The sequence below is a fragment of the Gymnoscopelus microlampas genome, assembly GCF_963454915.1.
Source record: "Gymnoscopelus microlampas genome assembly, chromosome: 22".
Taxonomy (NCBI): Eukaryota; Metazoa; Chordata; class Actinopteri; order Myctophiformes; family Myctophidae; genus Gymnoscopelus; species Gymnoscopelus microlampas.
The window spans coordinates 34662529-34685576 of record NC_139959.1 but is presented as its reverse complement, the minus strand read 5'-3'; the positions used below and the strand labels follow the sequence as shown (position 1 = coordinate 34685576).

Below are 23048 nucleotides of genomic sequence, written 5' to 3'. Positions count from 1 at the left end.
TTCATCTTCCTCCATATTCGTAACATTTTTGTTACCAAAAAATGCAATCCTCAGACGGTTATAAAATCGATTAACTGCTTCACCTTCGTGTTGACAGACGGACACGGCGGACAACAAACCTCCTAAGGCTCGGTGATCAGCAAATTCATCAATTATAGCTTGACACAGAACGGACCAATTTGCTCGGACCTCGTCTGTCTGTCGCCTGATAAAACCAGTTACCTCGCGGTTTGCGGTTCGATAAATCAATTTAACCTTAGTATCTGTGTCTCTTACACCACATTCTGTTAAGTGATATTCTATCTCCTCCAAGTAAATGTGGGTGTCTATAGATTCACCAGGCTTTGGGTCGAAAGGTTGGATGAATTTCGCAACTTTGGCTAAGTCGATATTACTCAGCGGATGCGCCGGCTGGCACCCCCCCGTGGTTTGAGGTAGGGGTACTGGTGCATTCAATGCGGCATAACCACAGGCATATGGCTCGAGGGCAGGTTGCCCGGCCGCCGGAGGTATGTTCTGAAAAGATTGAAAAGACGGTAACATGGCGGGCAAGCCAACTGAGGCATGTCCTTGGACATAGTGTTCAGCTTGAGTGGGTGGTCTGTCTACCAGAGGCTGCTGCTGTGTTACAGGGTACTGATCATAGTGAGGCTGACCAGAGAGTGCCTGTGATTGGCCTTGGAGGTCATGGAACCTTTTAACAAAGTCATTCTCACTGATCCAGTTACCTTTCTCTAGGATTTCAGTTCTATCCCGCAATTGAGTGACACTGTCTTGTGCTATTTGTAACTTGACACTGTTTTGCGTGAAGTTTTCTGCAATGAGCAATTTTAGTTCAATGACAGTGTGTTGCAGTTGACCAATTTGCTGTTTGGCTAAGGTTATCTCACCATTTTGTTGCGTTTTCGCTTGCTCCAGTCCTATGTTAAAGTTCTGGAGCATGGTGATGTGCCCTGTTGCCGCATTCAGTATAGCTGTCTGCTGTTGAGAGGCCTTTACAGCTGCATCTAACATGGCAGTTTGCTGTTTTATTTGGTGTTGTGCCACTTCTAACTGAGTATTTTGCTGGCCCAAATCGACTCTCAGCGTTTTGTTAGTTGGTAGAGCACACCCAGTCTGTTCTATGTTGGTTTGACCTTTAGCTGTTTTAAAAGGTGCAACCAGGTGACATGCTACAGTTTGACTCATATCTCTATCAATGTCAAATTGAGCAGTGTCTTGCAGTTTAGGGTCAAAGCTGTCTGTTAAAAACTCCATGGCGTGTTTTATTGTGTATACAACTGAGTGTAACACGTGACGGAGCCCTTTTAAAGGATCTACGTATATCAAAACTAACCCCAATATCACTGTTAACAATGTTATTAACTGACCGACTATATCGGAGTAGCTGAGGGGAGTGGAGGGCTCAGACATCTTGTTGCGTTACTCGCTCTTTCTATGACTAAATCAGTTAGACTCGACAGGGAAGTCTCACTTATGGGAAGTAAAAGACAAGGATAGGATCACTCATGCTGTTACAACATATACTGCAGGTTAGTCTTAGAATAGAGTTAGAACGAGAAACTATACCCAAACTCAAAGTGTATTAATCTTTAAATAACCTCGGCCATTTACTATAAAAGTGTTTACACTGCTAAAGTAATGGACTATTAGTTACTACAAGACCGTCACTAGAATGAACAAAACCCAAGTGGCTCACTGGCCTGTTGTCTCTGCCTGTGGTTTTATGACATGCAAGATAAGGAGGCTTCCTCGCCCCCCCCCTCACTCTGTGCCCGTTTAAGGGGTGTTCAAAAGGGTGGGTGCGAGGTATGTGTGTGTGTGTGTGTGTGTGTGTGTTGGAGGCTAGAGACAAATGGAGGCCGTTTATGGCACTAAAAATGTCTTCTTCTAGTTGTCCCACACACACCACAACACTTTCTCTACACCCTAGGTGGAGAGGTGCTTTAAACTATTAATTTAGTTTAGCTTACTGCTATGTGTCACTAAATTACAACTGGAGCACAAGTCTGCTTGTATCCGGTTACAAAAATAAATGTGTCACAGTTTCACTTTTACCTACCAACTTGTTGCAGTTTAATTATTGGTAGTTATTGGTTACACTAAGGATTAGTGATGACCTTATTTTTTTGTTTTTACTCTACAGGAAGTGAAGAATGCTGTATTTCAAACTTCCTCGACATGGAGAGGGTCATCCAGTAATTACAATATCGAACTAAATTCAATGCAGATATATTAATCAATGTATCAAATGTAGGATATTTTACTATTACTATTCTAGTAACGGATTTGTTCACGCCACTAGTGTATACACACGGAGGGAGACTCCATGGACTTAAATTTAGCACTTTGTCAGATCGCTATTCCAACAGGCTTGATGACTCAGCGTAGCTAGAGTCAAAAATATAGTATTACACTATATGATATGACAATACATTATATTATCATGAAGTGAGGTGTCACACTGTTGCTATCACTAGGCTCTCATCACTAGCAGCAAAAAGTGGGTAAAACTTTGACAACGAACCCTAACTCACAAGCTTTGTGTATTCTACGAGTTGGCCACCAGATGACGCCAGCATGCGTTCTCTAAATATCTGTGGGGGTTGGAGAGAAGGGGCACGGTTAAAGTGCCTTTGTTCTCTTACCACCACAGGGAATTAGATGTTTGGGAGGGAGACCTATTTTAAACAAGATTTTCTCTGGCAATTTTTCCAATATTTCCGATATTTCCAGTTATTCTCTAACCAGACATCAGGGACTGTGCCTCACAACGGGGCACCACTTTATGTAGCGGACATGGCGTAATAACTATGGGAAATATTAACGATAATTATGAAAATATTAAAAATATTTTCTGAAAAATCAAAATATTGATTTTCACCAAAAATTAAGGAATCGCGCAAATTAAGGGATTAATTCGCACGTCCACACAACCATGAAAAGGGCTACGCAAGAATCTTGGACACAGTAATGATGCATGGGTTCTGGTTAGAAAATGATTGGAAATATACTGCGTTGAAATCAATTGGAAAGGACTTCCGTTTATACCAAAATAAAGTGTTTATTAAGATAAATCCTATGTAGATATTAAAACAACCAATGAAATGGGGAAAAGAACAATAGATCAATAACTCAAAAGATGATGAAACTGGTTAAAATCTCAACAAAATACAAAATCACAGATCTACAGTTCAATCAGGTCAAATCAGGAAATGGCCACATTTTGATCTACTAAAGGAGAAAGAGGGATTAAAGTCATAAAAGAAAAGAGAAAGATCAATGACTAAAAATAGCTAATCTACCCTTACACTACACTCAGGTTGCCACACCACATGTGAATGCATTATGCTCGCCTGGTCCATTGGGATAGGAGAGGAGATGATTCCATTGTCTCTGGGGGAGAGACCATGAGGCGTTGGCTAGCAGGTTTGGCTAGCATCCGGCTACCTCACTGCGTCACGCAGTTCTTCTCAGTCTCCACTCAACTTGGATTGAGGAGACAGTATGTGTGGCTTTTGGCCCACGTGTAGAGAGGGAACAGTTGGTCGTGGGCATCTGGTAGCGGTTCAGCAGTCCTCAGTCTCCATTCAAACTCGGATTTGAAGAGACAGGATGTGTGGCCGAGGGCCCACGTGTAGAGTAGAGGGAGCAGGGCGGTTGTTCCGGGTCAGCAGGGCATCTGGCTTTTGCTGGCTGGAGAGCTGGACGTAGGCTGTTGGCTCTTCTCGTTGGGGGGAAGGAGGACTCCGATCCACCCTTGTAGGAGAGAGAGAGGCACGGGGGAATGTTCACCCCGGAGAGATCGTCGTGGGGGGGGACGTGGCTATCGTCTGCCCCTGGGTCCTTTGAGAGCGTTGAACTGGGAGCCACCCAGCATGTAGAGCAGGAAGAGGGGACTTGGTCAACCCTTGGATCGTCGAGAAGCGGTGGAAGAGAGAGAGTGGGAGAGGGGACTCCGTCGACCCTCAGGACATCAAGAGTGCAGTGGAAGAGAGAGTGAGAACTGGCTGAGCAGTTCTTCTTATAGGCAAAAGGAGGGGTCTCCTTCTTGGCCCATTGGGGGGGGTGTTGGAGGCAGCTGGGTGGCAACCTCCTTCCTTACAATATGAAAACTAAAACTTCTCTGCTAACTATCTTAGGAACTTCATATTAACACATTTGACTGGATATTGGGAATCACAATGAAATTAGAATTCTCTAGATATTAAACATGACGGCATTATGTCAAATAGAAAGCAGGTAAGCATCAAAGTGTAATTAGCATGGAAGCATTTACATTTTACATCACCAAAGTTCATATTAGTCTTGTGGTCATAATACAGGACAATAAATATATATTTTGAAGTCACAGAACATAATACATAAGCCAATTTATTCAAAGTTCTTGTTGCTCATTGTCTTGTGCTCAGTGAGTCTGTGTGTGTGATACTGTGTGTGCTTGGCAAGACATTCGTTGCATGTCGTAAAAATTCCATCCTTATCTCTTAAAAGATGCCGGACAGAGAGAGAGGTAGAGAAAACCAAATAGTATCTGTGTGTCTTCTGGCAAAGACATTCCATGGGGCAATAAATGTTTGTCCTTATCTCAAAGCATGCAGTCTCTATTAGTGGGCTTGTTGGAGTTTGTGTTTCCTCTGAAAGGAGGGGGGGGGTCTTTTATGATGAACCCCCGGGTCCCTTTGGTTATGAACTAAAAACAATATTAATTTGCTTTCTATGTTCACACCTGGCGGCCTCGGCATTATCATTACATCTTGTTTCCCTGGTTGTTTTTTATTATGTATTATATTTTGTATGTTCTGCCTAGTTTCTGTAGTTCTTTGTTTAGTATTGTGGTCTTGTAGCTTTGTAAAGTGTCCCCGGTGTTGTGCATTAATGTTGTAGTATTGTTCCTATAGTGTTTCATGTTTTCATTAGTTATCTACCTGTCTTGTCTAACCAGTCCTGTGATTTGCAAGTGTTTCCACCTGTGTCTTCTTAGTCCCCCAGCCTATCCCAGTGTTGATTGTCTGTTGCGTTCACCTGTGTCTAGTTAGTCATTGTCTATTTATATGCCCTTACATTTTCAGTTCCTTGTTAGTTAGTAAATGTAAGTCACAGTGTTGTGTTAGCTCCTTTTATATTCCTAGTATTATGTCTTGCTCCTAGTTATTCCTAGTTTCCTCGTGTTCCTGTGTTTGTTTCCTGGTCCTCTGTTTTAGTTAATACTTCTACCTGTCATGTGTATGCCTTGTCCTCTGCGCTTGGGTCCTACACCTCTTGACTCTGATCATGACAGATCTGCTATTTTTGAAAAATCGTGAAAATGTGCGCAAATGTTTTGTTTTAAAGCAAACATGTTTAACTCAAATATTTGCTTCTGGGGGTCCCTGGAACAAAATATGGGGTCAGGGGCCAAATACATATATTTTTGGGGGCCCTTGACATGACAAATGTGAGCAACACTGAGCACCAACATATGTTTTTACAACAGAAATATGAACTAACAACTTTCCAAACCTTTTTTGTGAGGGGTTTATTTGACTTCCAAGTGTCTCAATAAACAGACAGGCAGCTCGTCTCTGCCCAGAGACACACACAACATTGACATCCCACTGAGAGAGACTCATCTAACTGTAACTTCAGAACTCCATCACCGACACAAAGACATACATGAATCTCTAAAGAGTCTGTAGAGGTTTAATACATGCCAAACCACACACAAACATAACCTGTCATCACCGGAGGAGAGGGGAGGAGAGGAGAGGAGAGGAGAGAGGCGGTACAGATGATTCAGGTCATGGTGACCTTGTGAGACTCCTATAGAGGAGCATATAAGGAGAAGAGGAGAGACATGGCAGTACACACTCGTGCAATATCCAACACAGTGAGTAATTGCATCAGATGTTGTTTTCACTGTAACTTCCCTTAATTGAGTTTCAAGAACATAAGGACATAAACACATCCACACATCCCTCTGTTCAGGGATGGAAAATAATTAGATACATCAAGTACTTAAGTACTGTGCTTCAGAGGTAATTTTACTTTACTTGAGTATTTGAAGTATTTGATACTACTCCACTAGAGTAAATCTCAGAGGCAGATGTTTTACTTTTTACTCCAATTTACTACAATTATTTGAAAACTTTAGTTACTAGTTTGATATAATATTACAAAACATACATTAACCACTTAAGCCCTATTTTATGCTAAATGTCAATACGAGCTTGTATGTCGGCTATCTTTGAACAATTTTGAAAAGTATAATTATTTGGATGTCAGTACTTGCACTTTTACTCAAGTACATTTTTGAATATTTACAAGCACTTTACTAGTATTTACAAGCACTTTACTTTACTAGTATTTCTATATTCTCAGTACTTCTTCCACCACATGTACATAAAACCATTCACACATCCATCTGTGTCTCTGAACCCAGGGAGACATGGAGACATCTCTCATCCCTCTGTCTTCCCTCTCTCCACCATCCCTTGTTCAACCAGAGAGAGAGAGAGAGAGAGAGAGAGAGAGACATCACTCCATCTCTCTCTCAGAGGAGATGAGATGCAGCCATCCCTCTGTCATCCCTATTTCCACCATCCCTCTCTCTCTTCCTTTTCTCCCCCATCTCTCTTTAGCAGAGAGAGAGATTTAGCTATTCCTCTCACCACCGAGAACACGTTCAGAGGAACATTTCTGAGACTGCCATTCCGAAGTTCTGAATGACGTCAGTTTGCAGTTATATCACCTCCCTTTACCAAAACCTCGGAACTTTGTTATATTTATATTGGGAGGGACTGAGAATATTCATGAACACGGCGACAAACAATAAAATGAGATATTGCAGACAAAAAATAAAAAATCTTTTTGCTGCCATGTAACCTCAGACAACGAAGACCACAACAAAACAACACAAAGACCACAACGATATAAAGTGCACACACAGAACCAAACTCTGTGTCTGTTAAAAACTGACAAAGATTACAGTTACAAGAGATTCGGTAAAAGCACAACAAGGCAACACAAAACAATGTAAGTAAACAATCCACTTTGTTTTCTGTGTTAAGACAGACTGAAACAGGAGCATAACAATGCATAATTTCTTTCTCTCTCTTTCTCTCTCTCTCTCTCTGAGGGCTTGGGTCGAGGTGGACGGTGTCCAGACCACAGTGAGAGACGCGCGCGCGTGCACACACACACACACACACACACACACACACACACACACACACACACACACACACACACACACACACACACACACACACTAGCTTAACCCTTTAAGATCTGTGTTATTTTAGGATTTCTCTGGATATTCAAAAATAGCAGATATACAAGCTCATAGTATGTAAACTTGTAGATCTGCTATTTTTGAAAAATCGTGAAAAGTTTTGTAAATCTTAATATATATATTTTTTTAAGTGAACATTTTTAACTCATGTTACAACTTCTGGGGGTTCCTGGAACAACACATTTTGAGATGGGGGTCCACGGCCAAAAACATATCATTTTGGGTGGTCCTTGACATGAAAATGTTTGAGAACCACTGATATCATAACATACGTTTAAAAAAAAGAAACTGTTAGGATCAAGAAGACATTTGTAGAATCCCCAGAAGCAGAAGATTTGAGTAACAAAAGTTCGCTGTAGAAATACAGTATATATTCAAAGAGTTGCACACAATTTCACGATTTTTCAAAAATAGCAGATCTACAAGCTCTGTGAGCGCGTAGATCTGCTATTTTTGAACAGCCAAAGAAATCTAAAAATGACACACAGATGCGTTCGCGGTCTAAATGGGTTAACAGTTAGAGGAGAGACTACAGTAAGTCTCTGTGACCTCCAGTCTGTCTGTCTGTGTGTCCGTCTGTCCTCCCCTAAGTCCAGACTGGATATATATGACTCCCTGACCTTCATGCATCTGGTTGCTCCAGACGTTTGTCCCACCACGGGGACAGTTTAAGAGAGGACACTGGCCGGGGTCTACATGACCTGGACAACCTCACACTGTCCATCCACAACAGACGTCCGCTCCACCGCGGGGACACAGTTAGAGAGGACACCACCGGGTCTGTGTGACCTGGGCGTCTCTGCACACGCACGCACGCACGCACGCACGCACGCACGCACGCACGCACACACGCACACACACACACACACACACACACACACACACACACACACACACACACACACACACACACACACACTTATATAAATAATATAAACTTGGGCTTGAACATCATTCATTTGAAATGAATATAACACATCGGGTGCCAGCATTTTTTCATAACAACTTACCGTGGGTGCCAGCATTCTCCCCATTGACTGCGCTTTGCTGTTTAAAGCTTCCGCGTGCGTTACAAGCAAATCCACGCAAAAAAAAGCATCGATTCATGTTGTGCCATGAGCCTGGCTACAGCCTGGAACCATAACATTTCCCTCGCCAGTTACAACGGGGGGGGGATCGCGCATCGCGCATGACCGGTTTTCGCCACAGGAAACAGATTCGGAGATATAGGCGTTTCAAAGTAGGAAATAGACAGGAAGCGGATGGGATTATTTTTTTTGTTTCCGGTGAGCGATCTGGCACTTCCTTCGCAGGATTACAATGGGTGCTCCCAGAGCTGCTCTAGCCCCGCCCGCGCGGAGAAAAACGAAAAAAACAAAAAGACTAAACTCACGGTTCAGACCGTGTTCGGCACCGGAGCGCCACTATGTAAACACACGGTTCAGACCGTGTTCGGCACCCGATGTGTTAAATGAATTAAATATAAAAAATATATACTTATCGTATACAAAACATACTGTATTGTTGTGGGGAGTTCCTTCAGGATTGTTAGAACTATACTTGCGGATCAGAGCAAAAAAAAAAAAGAAAAAAGATTGAGAAACACTGATTTATTCGTCTCCCCCCAATCCACCTGTTAGGGGGACTTCTATCAGGGAACAAGCAGGGAGCTGCTCCTATACAGTCAGGTCAGAACCACCTGACTGCAGCCTGACAGAACAGCAGCAGAACAAACAGGACCCATGTGAAGGAATGACGTCCTTTGCAAGGCTGACAATGACCCCTGCCTGGACACATTCACTACAACAGTAGATGACACAGCACACTAATAGATCCTATTATTTGGCTGCAAAGAACAATTTGGCAGAAGTCCATGATTTGCAGAGATTTGTATTCTGAATTAACCTCTAAAAGTAGCGTAAGTTACAAGTAGCGTAAGTGAAATTCTTTGGTAAAACCTTTTTTTGTAGTTTTTGTTAAAATGTTTAAAGCACTATATTCTGTTAGCAGTCTTTGCTATAGAGTGTTTGTACAGTACTACGCGGCCCGAACGTCTAGCGTGACGCGTCGTTCACTTTGCAGTGCCACCTTACAGGCACCTCACAGTGTGAGAGAGAGTTTTGTGCTCTCCTAAATCCACGGCAGGCTTTGAAAGTACCCACTTCAGAAAGAGGTGACGTGCATCACCTCTCCAATGACCAAAACCTACTTTGTGATTACTCAGACCTGGTATGGCAGACCTGTGGGGAGTGTGCAGTGGTGTACAATGTGAAAAGATAGTTGAAATCGCAGGAGATGAAGTTAGAAGTTTATTTGTGTAAAGGGTCGTCGGCGTGGGTTGTGTTGAGGATGGAAGCCGTCGAACTGGTGCATCCTACCTATTTATAGGTAGGATGTGATGTCATGCTGTCGTGAGATTACGTCACACTGGCGTGTCTCATCGTGATGTCACGACCGTGATGTCATATGACGTCACACTGGCCACATACAACGTTACAACGTACATACTGACAACCGACATGGCGCAGTATTCAAATTGTATATATATAGACTAGAAGTTCGGGCCGCTACGCGGCCCGAACGTCTAGCGTGACGCGTCGTTCACTTTGCAGTGCCACCTTACAGGCACCTCACAGTGTGAGAGAGAGTTTTGTGCTCTCCTAAATCCACGGCAGGCTTTGAAAGTACCCACTTCAGAAAGAGGTGACGTGCATCACCTCTCCAATGACTGAGCGTTTCTGGCGCAATGTCTGGCGTTGTATCTCCAGCCGTTGTGGCTTTGGTGAAGTTGTCGTCATTGTGGTGGAGAGAGTTCTTTATTACTATTTATCACTATGGAAGCCGTCGAACTGGTGCGATCTGACGGCATCCTAGAATTTATAGGGACGACCGTCTCATCGTGATGTCAGATTACGTCACACTGGCGTGATGTCAGGGTCGTGAGATTACGTCACACTGGCGTTGTGTCCATATTCGGGACGACCGTCTCATCGTGATGTCAGATTACGTCACACTGGCGTGATGTCAGATTACGTCACACTGGCCACATACAACGTACGTACATACTGACAACCGACATGGCGCAGGATTCAAATTGTATATATAGATAGTGTTCCAGCTCCAATTGTGCAGCCAATTTTGTTGTGTCATCACTTCCAAATTCACTTGTTTATCGTGTAGCCTGCATGAGTTCTCTCTCCTGATTGGATAAAATTGGCATCCCGACCTGAAAATGCATTTTCTGTTTACTAAAGAGCTGGAGAGACAGGGAGACTCCTGTTACTGAACAAACACTCTATAGCAATTATTACCATCACAGTATAGAGCCATTTAACACTTATTTTAACAAAGGGAAATCACTTAAGCCCTACTTCAAATATAGTGAAAATAGCCAACACGTCACACTGTGACATGTTGTGAGCTTATGGTATGCGTGTTATGTTCTAAATGTCAATAAAGCAATGCATTGGTATTAAAAAGAAAATGTACTTTGTAATGTGTAGTTTTGAATACTTGAGTATTTACTTGAGTACAGTATATACGTGTTATACGTGTCCCATATGAAGTGCAGACCCCCACAGCGCTGAGTAAACAAGGCAGTTAAATCCATTTTGTGTACCTGAAACTGTGTGTGTGTGTGTGTGTGTGTGTGTGTGTGTGTGTGTGTGTGTGTGTGTGTGTGTGTGTGTGTGTGTGTGTGTGTGTGTGTGTGTGTGTGTGGTGTGTGTGTGTGTGTGCGCGCGCGTGTGCGGGTGTGTGCGCGTGTGTGTGTGTGTGTGTGTGTGGGGGGGGTCATTTATCTTGTCCTATGAGTCATGTGTATGTATACCAGCGGGGCTGTTTAAGTGGTTGATCAGATAAATCAAGCACGCCCCGCGTAGGTCCAGGGAAGGCCTGGACACAAAGCAGTGAGGGATGGCTTTCATGTTGGCTCTGACCGGGAGCACATGAAATATGGACCCACCCCAGAGGTACTGAGAGACAGAGAGAGAGAGTTACCACACTCCCACACGGTGACGTTGTAAACAAAGATCATTCATACAATATTCAGTCATTCGTGGCCAAAACCAACTTAAGGCCAATACATACTCCGCCCAGCGTCGGAAAAATCTCTCTGTTCGGAGAGGACAGAGAGTGAAGAAGACATCTGGAGGTGCACGGGTTCTGAGGAAAGGTTCTGGGACCGGCCTTCACAAGCTCGTTGTGACGTCAATTTGTAGTTATATCGCCTCCCTTTCCGAAAAACAAGTTTGGCCTGGGCTCAGTGCCCCCAGAATAACAAGAATGCTAAACATTGCTTACATTGAATCACAGAGAGAGAGAGAGAGAGAGAGAGAGAGAGAGAGAGAGAGAGAGAGAGAGAGAGAGAGAGAGAGAGAGAGAGAGAGTGAGTGAGTGAGTGAGTGAGTGAGTGAGAGAGAGAATGCATTTCAAAAATAGGACCTGGTCATATTGAAAATAAAACAAATGTATGTTACACAAGCTTGGATCCAATTGAAATAAAGGTGCGTTTCAATAGGCAATTTTTGCCTCTGCCACCAGGGGGGGCAAAGAAAATATATGAACATATGTTTTTATATATGCAACATACTGTATATGTTTATCATATATGTGCCATATAATTACAAAATTGGCCACCTGCATAATGTCTCTATATATGTACATGCATGTATATATATATATATATATATATATATATATATACATATTATGTGGCATATATGTGGACATAGAAGAGACATATATCCCTATATTCCTATATATCCACATATATGCACATATATGAACCTGAATATGGCATATATGCAGCATTTACTCTACATATACTTGCCATATATTGGCAAAAATAAATTGTCTGACCACCAGGGGGGGGGGGGGGCAAATGACCCCCAAGCCCCCCCTAAAGATCGCCTATCGTTTAGCCACTGTCCCTGCTTTTTTGCATATGTAAATAGTACATTATTACTAATCCTTTTGCAATAATCGGTAGGCAGGTTTTGCATTTTTCTTTCATTAATACAAGAACAAATGGCTCACACCTCCTAACGTTTTAGGAAGAGAAGCCTGCAGTTTCTATTGGCTTGGAATCCTCACTGATGATGTCCGGTTTCTGAACTGTCCACAGCCCACCAATGAGAAACAGAGCGAGTAGACAGGAGGGCTGAACCGTGTGAGTGAACACAGAGTAAGTAGACAGAAATGGTGTCATCTTATCATGAGCAATCAATGTGGACCAATTATATGAAGTTACGGTGAAGTGCCCCTTTAAGGAAAGCATCACAACTAGAACAAAAAAAGAAAAGAAAAAAGAATGTGGTGAACCGTGCCTTTTTTTTTTACATGGATCCTGCACTGAACTCTGCCAGCACAAGAATCCTTATGTTTTCCACTGACGCCTTGAATTTTAAGAAGCCGAGAGAGAGAGAGAGAGAGAGAGAGAGAGAGAGAGAGAGAGAGAGAGAGAGAGAGAGAGAGAGAGAGAGAGAGAGAGCAGTGAAAGAGCTCTTTCTCTTGGTAATAACTTCCAGACGGTTTGCTTCAGGAGATGAACTACAGAAGTCATTACAGTTCAAGCCCTCTCCTGTCCTGTACGACTCCACTCTCTCACACATGGAAAATATCACTCAGTCTGTTACAGTACCCTATACCGCTAATAGAATCCTCAGGTTTTTTTTTCTTTATTTAACTTATAGAGTGTGCAAATGGAACCAAATGGACCCGGAAGGGTCCATTTGGTTCCATTTGCTCGCTCTCTGAGTTACGTTTAGATACATTAACACTGTAACAGTTTTTAATTTACATCAGAGAGTGTACAAATTGGCAGTGTTGGAAAGTAACTGAGTACTGTACTTGAGTACATATTTTCTAGTATTTTACTTGAGTATTTGTATTTTTGGATACTTGCGACTTTCACTCCATTACATTCCTAGGCAGGGGGGAAAAAAAGTACATGATGAATTAGCCACCGAAGCCCCGTTTCAAATAGTGAAGATAGCCGATCTACAAGCTCACAACGTGTTGCAATATGACGTGTTGTGAGCTTGCAGATCTGCCCTTTTTCACTAGTATTGGTATGTTTTGTTGCATTTCTGACATATCATTGAAAGTTTAAGGAACATGTCTACATTTCAATACACAGCAATAGCATTGATGGTAAAAAGAACATCTACTTCGTAATTTGTACTTTTGAATACTCAATTGTTTCCAAAAGCAAGTACTCCAGTAATTTAACTCAAATGTGACGGAGCAGCTTTCGCTTGTAGTCGAGTAATATTTGACCAGGAGTATATATACTTTGACTCAAGTAATGGAGTCGAGTACTTTGTCCACCAATGGTTTTAATTAACCTCAGAGTGTGTGCAAAATGGAACCAAATGGACCCGGACACTCTCTGAGTTACGCACAGATAAATGAACAGAGGATTTTATTACTCGACTGTGTGGCCTCCTGTCTAACACATGCCACACTTAACAACTGACCTCAGACCAGCTGATAGCACAGATGTTTGGTTCTTCTTATCTCAAATTGCCAGTGTTGGGCAAGCTTTGAAAATGGAGCTACTAGTTAAGCTTCATAAAAAAACAAGTTACTAAGTACAAGTATATTTCTACACTACAAGTTACTTATTACACAAGTTACTTAGTCTGTTGTGTTATTTTATGTTGATGAGCCACTGAAAATCCTGATCCCAGAAATGCTCATACACATACATACAGGGCAGCGGGTAGAGTGGCCGGTAGAGCTGCCGGATGGCAACCGCAAGGTTCCTAGTTCGAACCCGGGCTCCCCTAGAGTTAGTGTTTAAGTGTCCTTGAGCAAGACGCTGAACCCCTGTGTGCATGCACGCGACTGTGGTGACGTTACGCCACCTACACGTGTGAGTGGGGTGGATACGCCCACTGTGAATATTGTCAGGACAGCAGCATATCGAACACACGAAAATCCTCACAACACAAGTGTGGTTGGACTTTACAAGAGAGGAAAATGAAAATGAGCATGCAAAGTGCATGAAATGTAGTGCAATCCTTTCGTACAAAGGTGGTAGCACGTCGACTTTAAGTAAATCTCTCCACCAGAGACACAAAGGTTAATCTTATCTAGTTATTGTACCGTGTCGAGTCTCCGAAAAAAATGTACGAGCCAACTCTCCGTCTCCGCCGTTTCACTCGCCCCTAAACGGTCGCCCCGGATCGCAACGAACGGTCTGGGGTGAGTGTCGCATGTAAATAATATCTTACCAGACAAGTCTGGAAAGTGATCTCAAAGTGTGGTGCTTACTATGTTGACATCGTTGATACAATCCTCTTTAAGTCCTTGACAGAATATCCAGGTTTGTTCCACTTTTAATGTACCTTTCCTGGTTTAATATTAAGTTACAAAACTTGCGAAACTGCATGATTGTATTTTTTTTTACATTTACATTAGCAGCACAGCTGTGAGGCAGAATTACCGTATATCAATAGGTTATGTTGGTGGCGTCACTTCATCGTCCCCACAAACAGACCTCTAGTAGGCTATACACACGGAAGCGCTTCCGTGTATGTCACAGATTATCCTTGCCTTGTGAGAGTGGCCAATCTAACCATAGAGTAACGTGCAGGATGGTATCAAGGTGCCATATTTCAGTTTTGAAAACGTTGAGATTTTGTTTTTTTAAATCGAGGTCATTTGAATGGAATAATTAGGAAAAGTAATTTAAGGGGAGACTTCTGAGAGCTTCTTGAGCAAAGATAATAGGCTCTATGCACAGCAGCCATATTATCACTTCCTTCACAGGTGTTACCAATGATACTAATGAAGGCTCTGTTCCATTTAGTGTAACACAGTGGTTTCCACGACCCCCATAACTCTGAGAGTGTACACATGGAACCAAATGGACCCGTAACACACCTGTAAGGGGCCATTTGGAAGCCCATGAGGGTCCCTGGACCCCAACTGTAGACCCACTGGTGTAACAGAGTGCCAACATGCACAATATCAGCACCCTGACTCTGTTTGACCAGAATGGAACAGAGCCTTCATTAGTATCATTGGTAACACCTGTGAATGTCTTCATAATATGGCTGCTGTGAATAGAGCCTATTGCCTTCAAAATGTCAAATTTGGCCGGGCTGACCGCTCCGCCACATGCGTGTTAAAGTGCTCATGGGTCCCTAGGCACTCTTTGTGCACCTGTTGTGTGAAGTGCACCGCCCCGCAGCTTCCCTCCCAGGACATCATTCCGAGCGGTGCATAGCTAAGGCTAAGCAGATCATCAAAGACACTCGCCACGCCAGCCACAAGCTGTTCACGCTGCTAACGTCAGGCCGGCCGTACCGCAGCATCAAAAGCCAAACACACAGAAAAAGGACACAGCCAGGCCGTCAAGCTTGTAGATATACTATTTTCAACAGTACTACATTATTTTACTTAAGTACAAGTATCAATCCTGCAGTGTAGAAACACTCTGTTACAAGTAAAAGTATGGTAATCAAAATGTACTTGAGTAAAAGTACAAATGTATTGGCATCAACATCTTCCTATAATTCCACAAACCTCTGAGCCCAAACCTGTGAGAACAAACCTCTGAGCCGGGACGGGACGCGCGACAGGACCTGCAATAACCCCACGTTTGCAACTACTTTTTCCTGCGCACTTCACCGGGTATGGTCTAGTTCCTATAATTCCACAAAGTACTGTGTGGTGAGCCCAAAATCGGGTGGTGAGCCCAAAATCTGTTCTGCCCGGTTCTCCTCAGTGGCTGGAGCCATTGACCATTAATTACCATGTGCACGGAACAGCGAAGACCGTTTTTCGCTTTCCCCAAATGTCAGCTGCTTATTGGCGCTTTTGTGTTTGCTGGCTCCCGGGTTGCCAAATCATGTGCGCATATCCCCCCACGGGTATGGTCTAGTATACTTAAAGTACCAAAAGTAAAAGTACTCATTATGCAGAATGTCCCATTTCACAACTTTCACAAAAAAAATGTTTGTAAATAGCAGATCTACAAGCTCACAATGCATCGTGATGCGACACATTGTGAGCTTGTAGATCTGTAAAAGTATTGCAAATGGGAAATACTCCAGTAAAGTAAAAGTTCCTCAAAAGTGTACTTAAGTACAGTACTTGAGTAAATGTACTTAATTACTTTACACCACTGCTACAGTATGTTCTGTCCAAGACATTGGTGTGCAACTATCAAAAGCAGAGGCATGGATTTCACCTCCCATTCCCAGCAGAAAATCCAACCCTGGATAACACAGTACCTGCATTTTGGGCTGAAATGTGGTAACGTGTTAGCTGTTGCCAAAACGTCCGGAGGCATTTAAAACTGTTTAAATAAAAATCAAACTGAAACGACTGTTTGCTTTGGTTCCATTTTCTTAAGGCCACAGTGAAACAACTCTTGACAGATTGTGTCATATTTTTTTTCCAGAGGTGCCTACTGTAACTACAGAGAAATGTAAAATGATGTGATGACAACGCTGTCTGTGTGTGTGAGTTATTGGTCTCCGGATACGGAGCTTGAAGCCGGACAACCTGGAGAGCAGCGTTTAGAAGCCAAAAACGCTCCGAGGTGTTTGTAAAACGTCACACGAACGCCTGTTTCACACCAGGAAACTCAATCATGTGTTTTCATCCATCATTTCCAGAGAAGCCCGTCGAATGGGTGTGTATATTAAGCCATTAAGACCAGGAACGCATCTGTGTCATTTTAGATTGCTTTGACTATTTTCGAAAAATCACACACTTTTTTGCTAATCTTGGAACATATATATATATTTTTGGAATTGGCCTCAGGTCTTAATCGGTTAACCCATTATAGAACATGATTTCCAGTGAAGCCAGTCTAATGGGTGTGTACATTGTGAATGTACCACGTTGCCAGCAGGGGTGCTGGGTTCAGTTTCAAATTGTTACTGTTGGGTTGACACCTTGTATCTCCATATTTCAACCTTTTTCTTTTTCCTTTTTTGGGGTCTTTTTGGTGGAGCAAGGTAAAACACATAGATATAATGCAAAGAGACAGTGTAGTGCCTCAGTAAACTAGGATCACAGGTTAACCAAGAACCTACTGTAGCATCAGTCTAAATAACTTGCTACTGTATGTAAACATTATGGTGAAGAAAAACAAGCAACAAAAAGATGATAACAAACAATATTACTTTTGTTGTTAGTTAAGACTGCTAAACAGTTCACTCACAACAATTGTTGTGAGTGAACTGTTTAGCAGTTTTTTTTTAGTTGTGTTAATGTTTTCTAGCCTATCTTTAGCTGTCCATGGTGTAAGTATTTAGCTTAAAGGGATAGTTCACCCCCAAAATGTTTTTTTTTTCCTATGGTGGCTGAGGGGCGGAGCCAAAAGTACACCCTGCGTATGTCACTGATCACATGACCTCAATCAATTATCCTTTTCTAGGCAACACAGAAGGGGGGGGGGCTGTTTTCTTATTTCCACACAACAGCTCTAAGGTGTATTAAAGACATAGTTCAATGTTGAAAATGAGTGGTCTTCCCCTTTAACACAAAAAAAAAAAGAAAATGACGTCAATTACGTCCTTGGCAATGAATGAGTTAACATTGTCTGCGTCTATTAGAGAGTAACATTGTGTTGTAGTGTTAGTACTAACATGTGAATCATGCTCTACGCCCCAAATCATCTGTTGCACTGGTCCTCCTCCTCCTACACATTATTTCATTCATCTTTTCTCTTCCCCTCACTCACACACACACACACACACACACACACACACACACACACACACACACACACACACACACACACACACACACACACACACACACACACACACACACACACACACACACACACACACTCCCCTTCCTCTCATAATTGATGTCTCATTCATTCATTCCTTGTTGTCTTCCGTTAACTCCACCCTTCATCTCCCTCCTCAGTGTTCCATCCCTTCATTCTCTCCTCTACTGCATTCCTCTATTCCTCCGTCACTCAATTATGTATCTCTCTCCTCCCTTCTTCCTAATCATCTGCTATCAATCCTTGGCATGTCTGTATGTATGTCTGTCTCTCTCTCTCTCTCTCTCTCAATTCTCTCTCGTGTTGTGAGCTTGTAGATTAGCTATTCTCAAATAGCGGCATATGACCACCTTTTGTGACCACTGGCACGCGCCTGCACATGCACTGCACTACCACACTAAATCGAATCTATGTAGTGGTGGGACAAAGGTTTGTGACCGGTTTTGCAAGTCACAAGTCAGTCTCAACTCTTTGTTCTTAACTCTTTGCTTTGGATTCTGCTACGGCTCAGCCTGCCGTCGACGAGAAAGACGAGATTTCGGGTTTTCAGGGATGTTCCACCAGTGGCGCTGTTATCAACCGTATGAATGATGCTTTCACTGCCTGATGACGACAGACCCGGAATTGACGCCATTTAAAGAAACAAAAGCTCATTTAGTTCCTGTTTATTTCTTACGGGGAAATCGCTATATCTTCGTTCCTCTTGCTTTACGGCAAAAACAAGCTGCATTCAAACGGCCACAGCTGTGCAATGGATTACCCCATGCGGATACAATTGTTTTCCCTCTACTACGACAACCCTGTGCGTGCAATGAGGCGATGTCCGTGAGGATGGGGGTCACAGACAATATTCGATGATTTTTCAAAGGCACAGTAAAATCTCTCTTTTTCGCTGGCAGCAGTGGTACACTATTACACTATTACTCTAGCTGTCAAATAAGTACCAAGTCAAGTCCCTAGTCAATACTAAACTCTTTAGTCTCTTTTGTTCGAGTCCCAAACAAGTCCTAAGCTTTGTGTAGGTGTCAAGTGACTTGAACATACTTCAAGTCACAAATCATTGGCGTTGAAGTCCATTTCGAGTACAAGTATATTTAAAAAAAAGGATTTATTTGATCAAGTAAGTCTAAAGTCATCAGTTTCGTGACCCGAGTCCAAGCAGAGTCTTAAGTCCAGAGGTCCACACCTCTGGCTACCTGGGTGATTTGCATTCAAGCATAGAGCTTTGCTGATGGTACTGTGTCCCTGCCTTTTCAGTTGTACGTATTATTAACAAGGCGCTATTATTAACTGACGGCAGGGATAGACAGCGGTTAACAGCATCTCATGTCATAATAAAGTGTGTACTCAAGTAGAATCTACAAATGTACTCTAAATCTAATGCATGCAAAAAATATATAAACAAAGATCACACAAACGCACACACACACACACACACACACACATATTCGATTATTCGACGGTGATATATAATCATTTTTTCATCCAATACAAACGAGCCTTTATCATTAAAATGCCGTATTGCAAGCCTTGAAAACAATCAGCGATTAAAGGGTTAACTAATGAAAGCCAGCTGTGCGTTCTGATTGGTCTAAACCCAAATCAGCTGGTCTAGGCATAGCAGATGTACAACTGCACATTGCCTCACGGATGAACGCGTTGTGAGCTTGTAGATCTGCTATTTTCGCTACAACACTCTCCTACGACGAAGCCTAGCATAACATGCGTTGCTGCTGCTCTGCTCTGCGATACCACGGCTCTGGTTGAAAAGAAACGTAGCAAACGTATTAATTCAGTTCATTTAACTTGGAATAAGTCAAATGATTTTCCAAGCCTATCCCATCTACAATATGTTCAACAACAACCACAGTTCCATCCTTCGGTCCGGTCGTTACAAGGCATCTTTCTGGCATGCGCGCTGCTGTTTCAGCGCACCACTACACTCTGAGTGACGGCACAACGTCACATACAGTATGAAATGATTTGACATTGACAACAATCAACCATGAATGGATTAGGAGAACTACAAACACAAGAGCTCATAGCTGCTTGTCTGCTGTTGAGAAGCCCCTGCTAAAAAAGAAAAATTAACAAAATCTAAAAAAAAATATAAAAAAAAATGAAAATAATAATAATAAAAATAATAGCGATTATTCGACGTCGGTTTACAACGTCGAATAGTGGCTTTGATATTCGAATATTCGAATATTCGACTATTCGGTGAATGCCCTAACACACACACACACACACTCATAAATGCATGTGAAAATCCAATGGATTTGTGTTAAAGACAGAACATGGTTTAATTTCCTTTCCAGGCACTGTTGTCTTTTTGGATTCAACAGGACCCTGGTCCATGCATGTAAACAAGCTCAGTCTGTTTAACTGTCAAACCTCATTGTGTGCGTGTGTGTGTGTGTGTGTGTGTGTGTGTGTGTGTGTGTGTGTGTGTGTGTGTGTGTGTGTGTGTGTGTGTGTGTGTGTGTGTGTGATTTGTGTGTGTGCGTGTGTGTGTGTGCGTGTGTGCGTGTGCGTGTGCGTGTGTGTGTTTGTGTGTGTGTGTGTGTGTGCGTGAGTGTGTCCGACCTGGGAGTCAGAGAACACGTCCTGGATGCTGTTGATTGGTCCAACAGGAACACCTGACCCTTCAAAGCTACTAAGCCAATCAGACGTATTCTGCTCCAAAAACCTGAGGGAGAGGCATAGAGAGCGAGAGAGAGCGAGAGCGAGAGAGAGAGAGATAGTAGTTATTATTCTTTCACTGTTCTTCAACATGGAATCAGATATATATGAATCAGTGTTACACATTAATTAATCTCTCAAGAACAGATTCAGAACTGCGCTACTGGATCTGTCGGGAGCCCCGTTCAGAACGTGTGAGCGTTGGCCTACAAGTGGGCGTGCCTTCAGATCAGGAAGCAGGCCGTGCTTTACCCAATCACATTTACATATGTGCGTTCGCTTCCCACTGGAAACAAACCTACAATCATTTAACAATACCTCAGAGCCGACAAAACCACGGAAAGTTAGTAACATTTTAACTTGTTCTTTCATCATAGAAACAAGTGGGCTTATAACCAAAACGATCCATGTTCTTTGGGTGAAATGGTGTTAGTGTTCCGTGGAGAAATATTGTTAGTAGGAATGAAAACATAGACGCACCACCGGAAGTGGAGGGCTGAGGGCAGACCAAAACCCCAGTTTGTAGTCAGCATAGGTCTAGTTAATCACTCCCCCCAGAGTCAAATCAAAGGTAAAACAAATAGCAGAGGGTGCTGTTTTTTCTTTTTTTTGACGATGGGTTCCCAGATTGCATATTAATTGATTGATTGATTGAATACTTTATTAACAAGTTTGTTAACAGTACAGTCAAAGGTTATGCTGAAAGATAACACACAAAGCCCCAGAGGGCTTGTTTCAATTGTGGTCCATAAACATTGGGGGGCACAGACACATGAATCAGTTTAACACAGACACATGAATCAGTGTAACACAGACAACAGGAAGGGGAAGGTGGGAGGAACCATAGACATATAAAGGTAGACGCCTCCTTCGGCTCTGAAGCGTTCGTATCTCGGGCGCGCTTCCTTGTTCCGCAGGGCTAGCCCATATAAGACTTGGGCTAGCCTTCCACTTCCTTCCGCTTCAGCAGGGCAAGCTGGAAACTTCATTGTGCGTCACAGAAGGGGGCGTTCGGTAGGCCAATCAGAGGCAGGTGGGGCGGGTCTTTTCTTAAGAGGCAGCCGTGCAGCAACTAGTCAGTTAGACACGCTGTGATTGGCCAGTAGTTAACGCGATGTGATTGGTCAGTAGTAAACAGCCCTGCGGAAGAGCCTTGAATTGAGATACCAGTCGCTACAATGAACTGCAGAGGCCAATGAGGTATCTAGGTTTCTATATCTATGGGAGGAACAGTGTGGTTCACACAAACATACACAATAATACTGGATATGGGCCAGGGGCTTTCACTGACAACTATACACAAAAACACACGCAATAATACTCCCACTGGAGCCACTGACTGACTCATTGAAAGGCCGGTCCCTAACAGGGCCGGGCCGTTATCCGTATTACCACTGAAAACAAAAAAGGTCACCTTTTACAAATGGTCACCTTTTACAAATGGTTCTTTTCAACTATGAAGGGAACCTTCCATTACCTCAAACTTTCCAGAACCTGTGAAGTTATGTGATGTTTTTTACATTATTACCACAACCAGCCCTGAATGGGGAGGTACGTCATAATTATTAATATTATTATATTAAAAAAAAACATTAAGTGCAAAAAGCTGACAACGCATCATATCGTGCTCATATCGTGATGCACTGTGAGCTTGTAGATCGCCTATTTTGAAATCATGTTGAAGTTCTGGGTTCCCGGAACTCAGGGTTAGAACCACCTCATGAGCAGGGCCCAAATTAGCTCACAGTGTAATCCAATAGGTTGCGTCACCGGATAACCACGGCGATCAAATGAGGCCGATCTAGTAGAGTGAAATCCTCTCCACCAAATTAGCCCACAGCTCCATGCTTCTATTCTCAACCAATCACACAGTCACTCACTTCATAATAGAGGACCCTAATTAAACGTTGAGGTATGTGTAACGCCCAGGATTTAAAACCGGGTCTCCCGCGTGGAAAGCCAACATCTTAACCACTAGCCTAAAGCGGAATTCTTCCCTTAGCCAGGGGAGAAAATAGGTTTTTGGTCATCAGGCAGAGGCTCGTTCTGTGCTTGTTGTTTGCTGCTTTTAAAGCTTGCTGCTCACCCTCCGCCACCCCAGCTACCACCTGCTATGTTTGGCTTTTATGCACTAAGGGGAGATCATGAAGGTCCCTACACATGTAGTGTGCTTTCGCATAGTACCTACAAGCAGATTCATTCATCGTCTAGACCATGATAAATATATGGCTCTTTTTATATTCATTAAAAACTGTTTTAATCCATTCATTAGTTGTCCTGACTTAATAAACAAAGCGCATGCACACACACACACACACACAGGTGCGCGCGCAC

At 42.8% G+C, this 23048-nt stretch overlaps 1 protein-coding gene across 1 annotated transcript in view; it reads right to left on the bottom strand.

The window, feature by feature from the left end:
• The window catches only part of sugct (succinyl-CoA:glutarate-CoA transferase), a 145687-nt gene that overhangs the window by 76150 nt on the left and 46489 nt on the right, over positions 1-23048 (bottom strand). The window contains exon 12 of the mRNA XM_084048033.1: positions 20619-20721. Coding sequence (XP_083904159.1) covers positions 20619-20721 — 103 coding nt within the window. The remainder of the gene's footprint in view (positions 1-20618; positions 20722-23048) is intronic.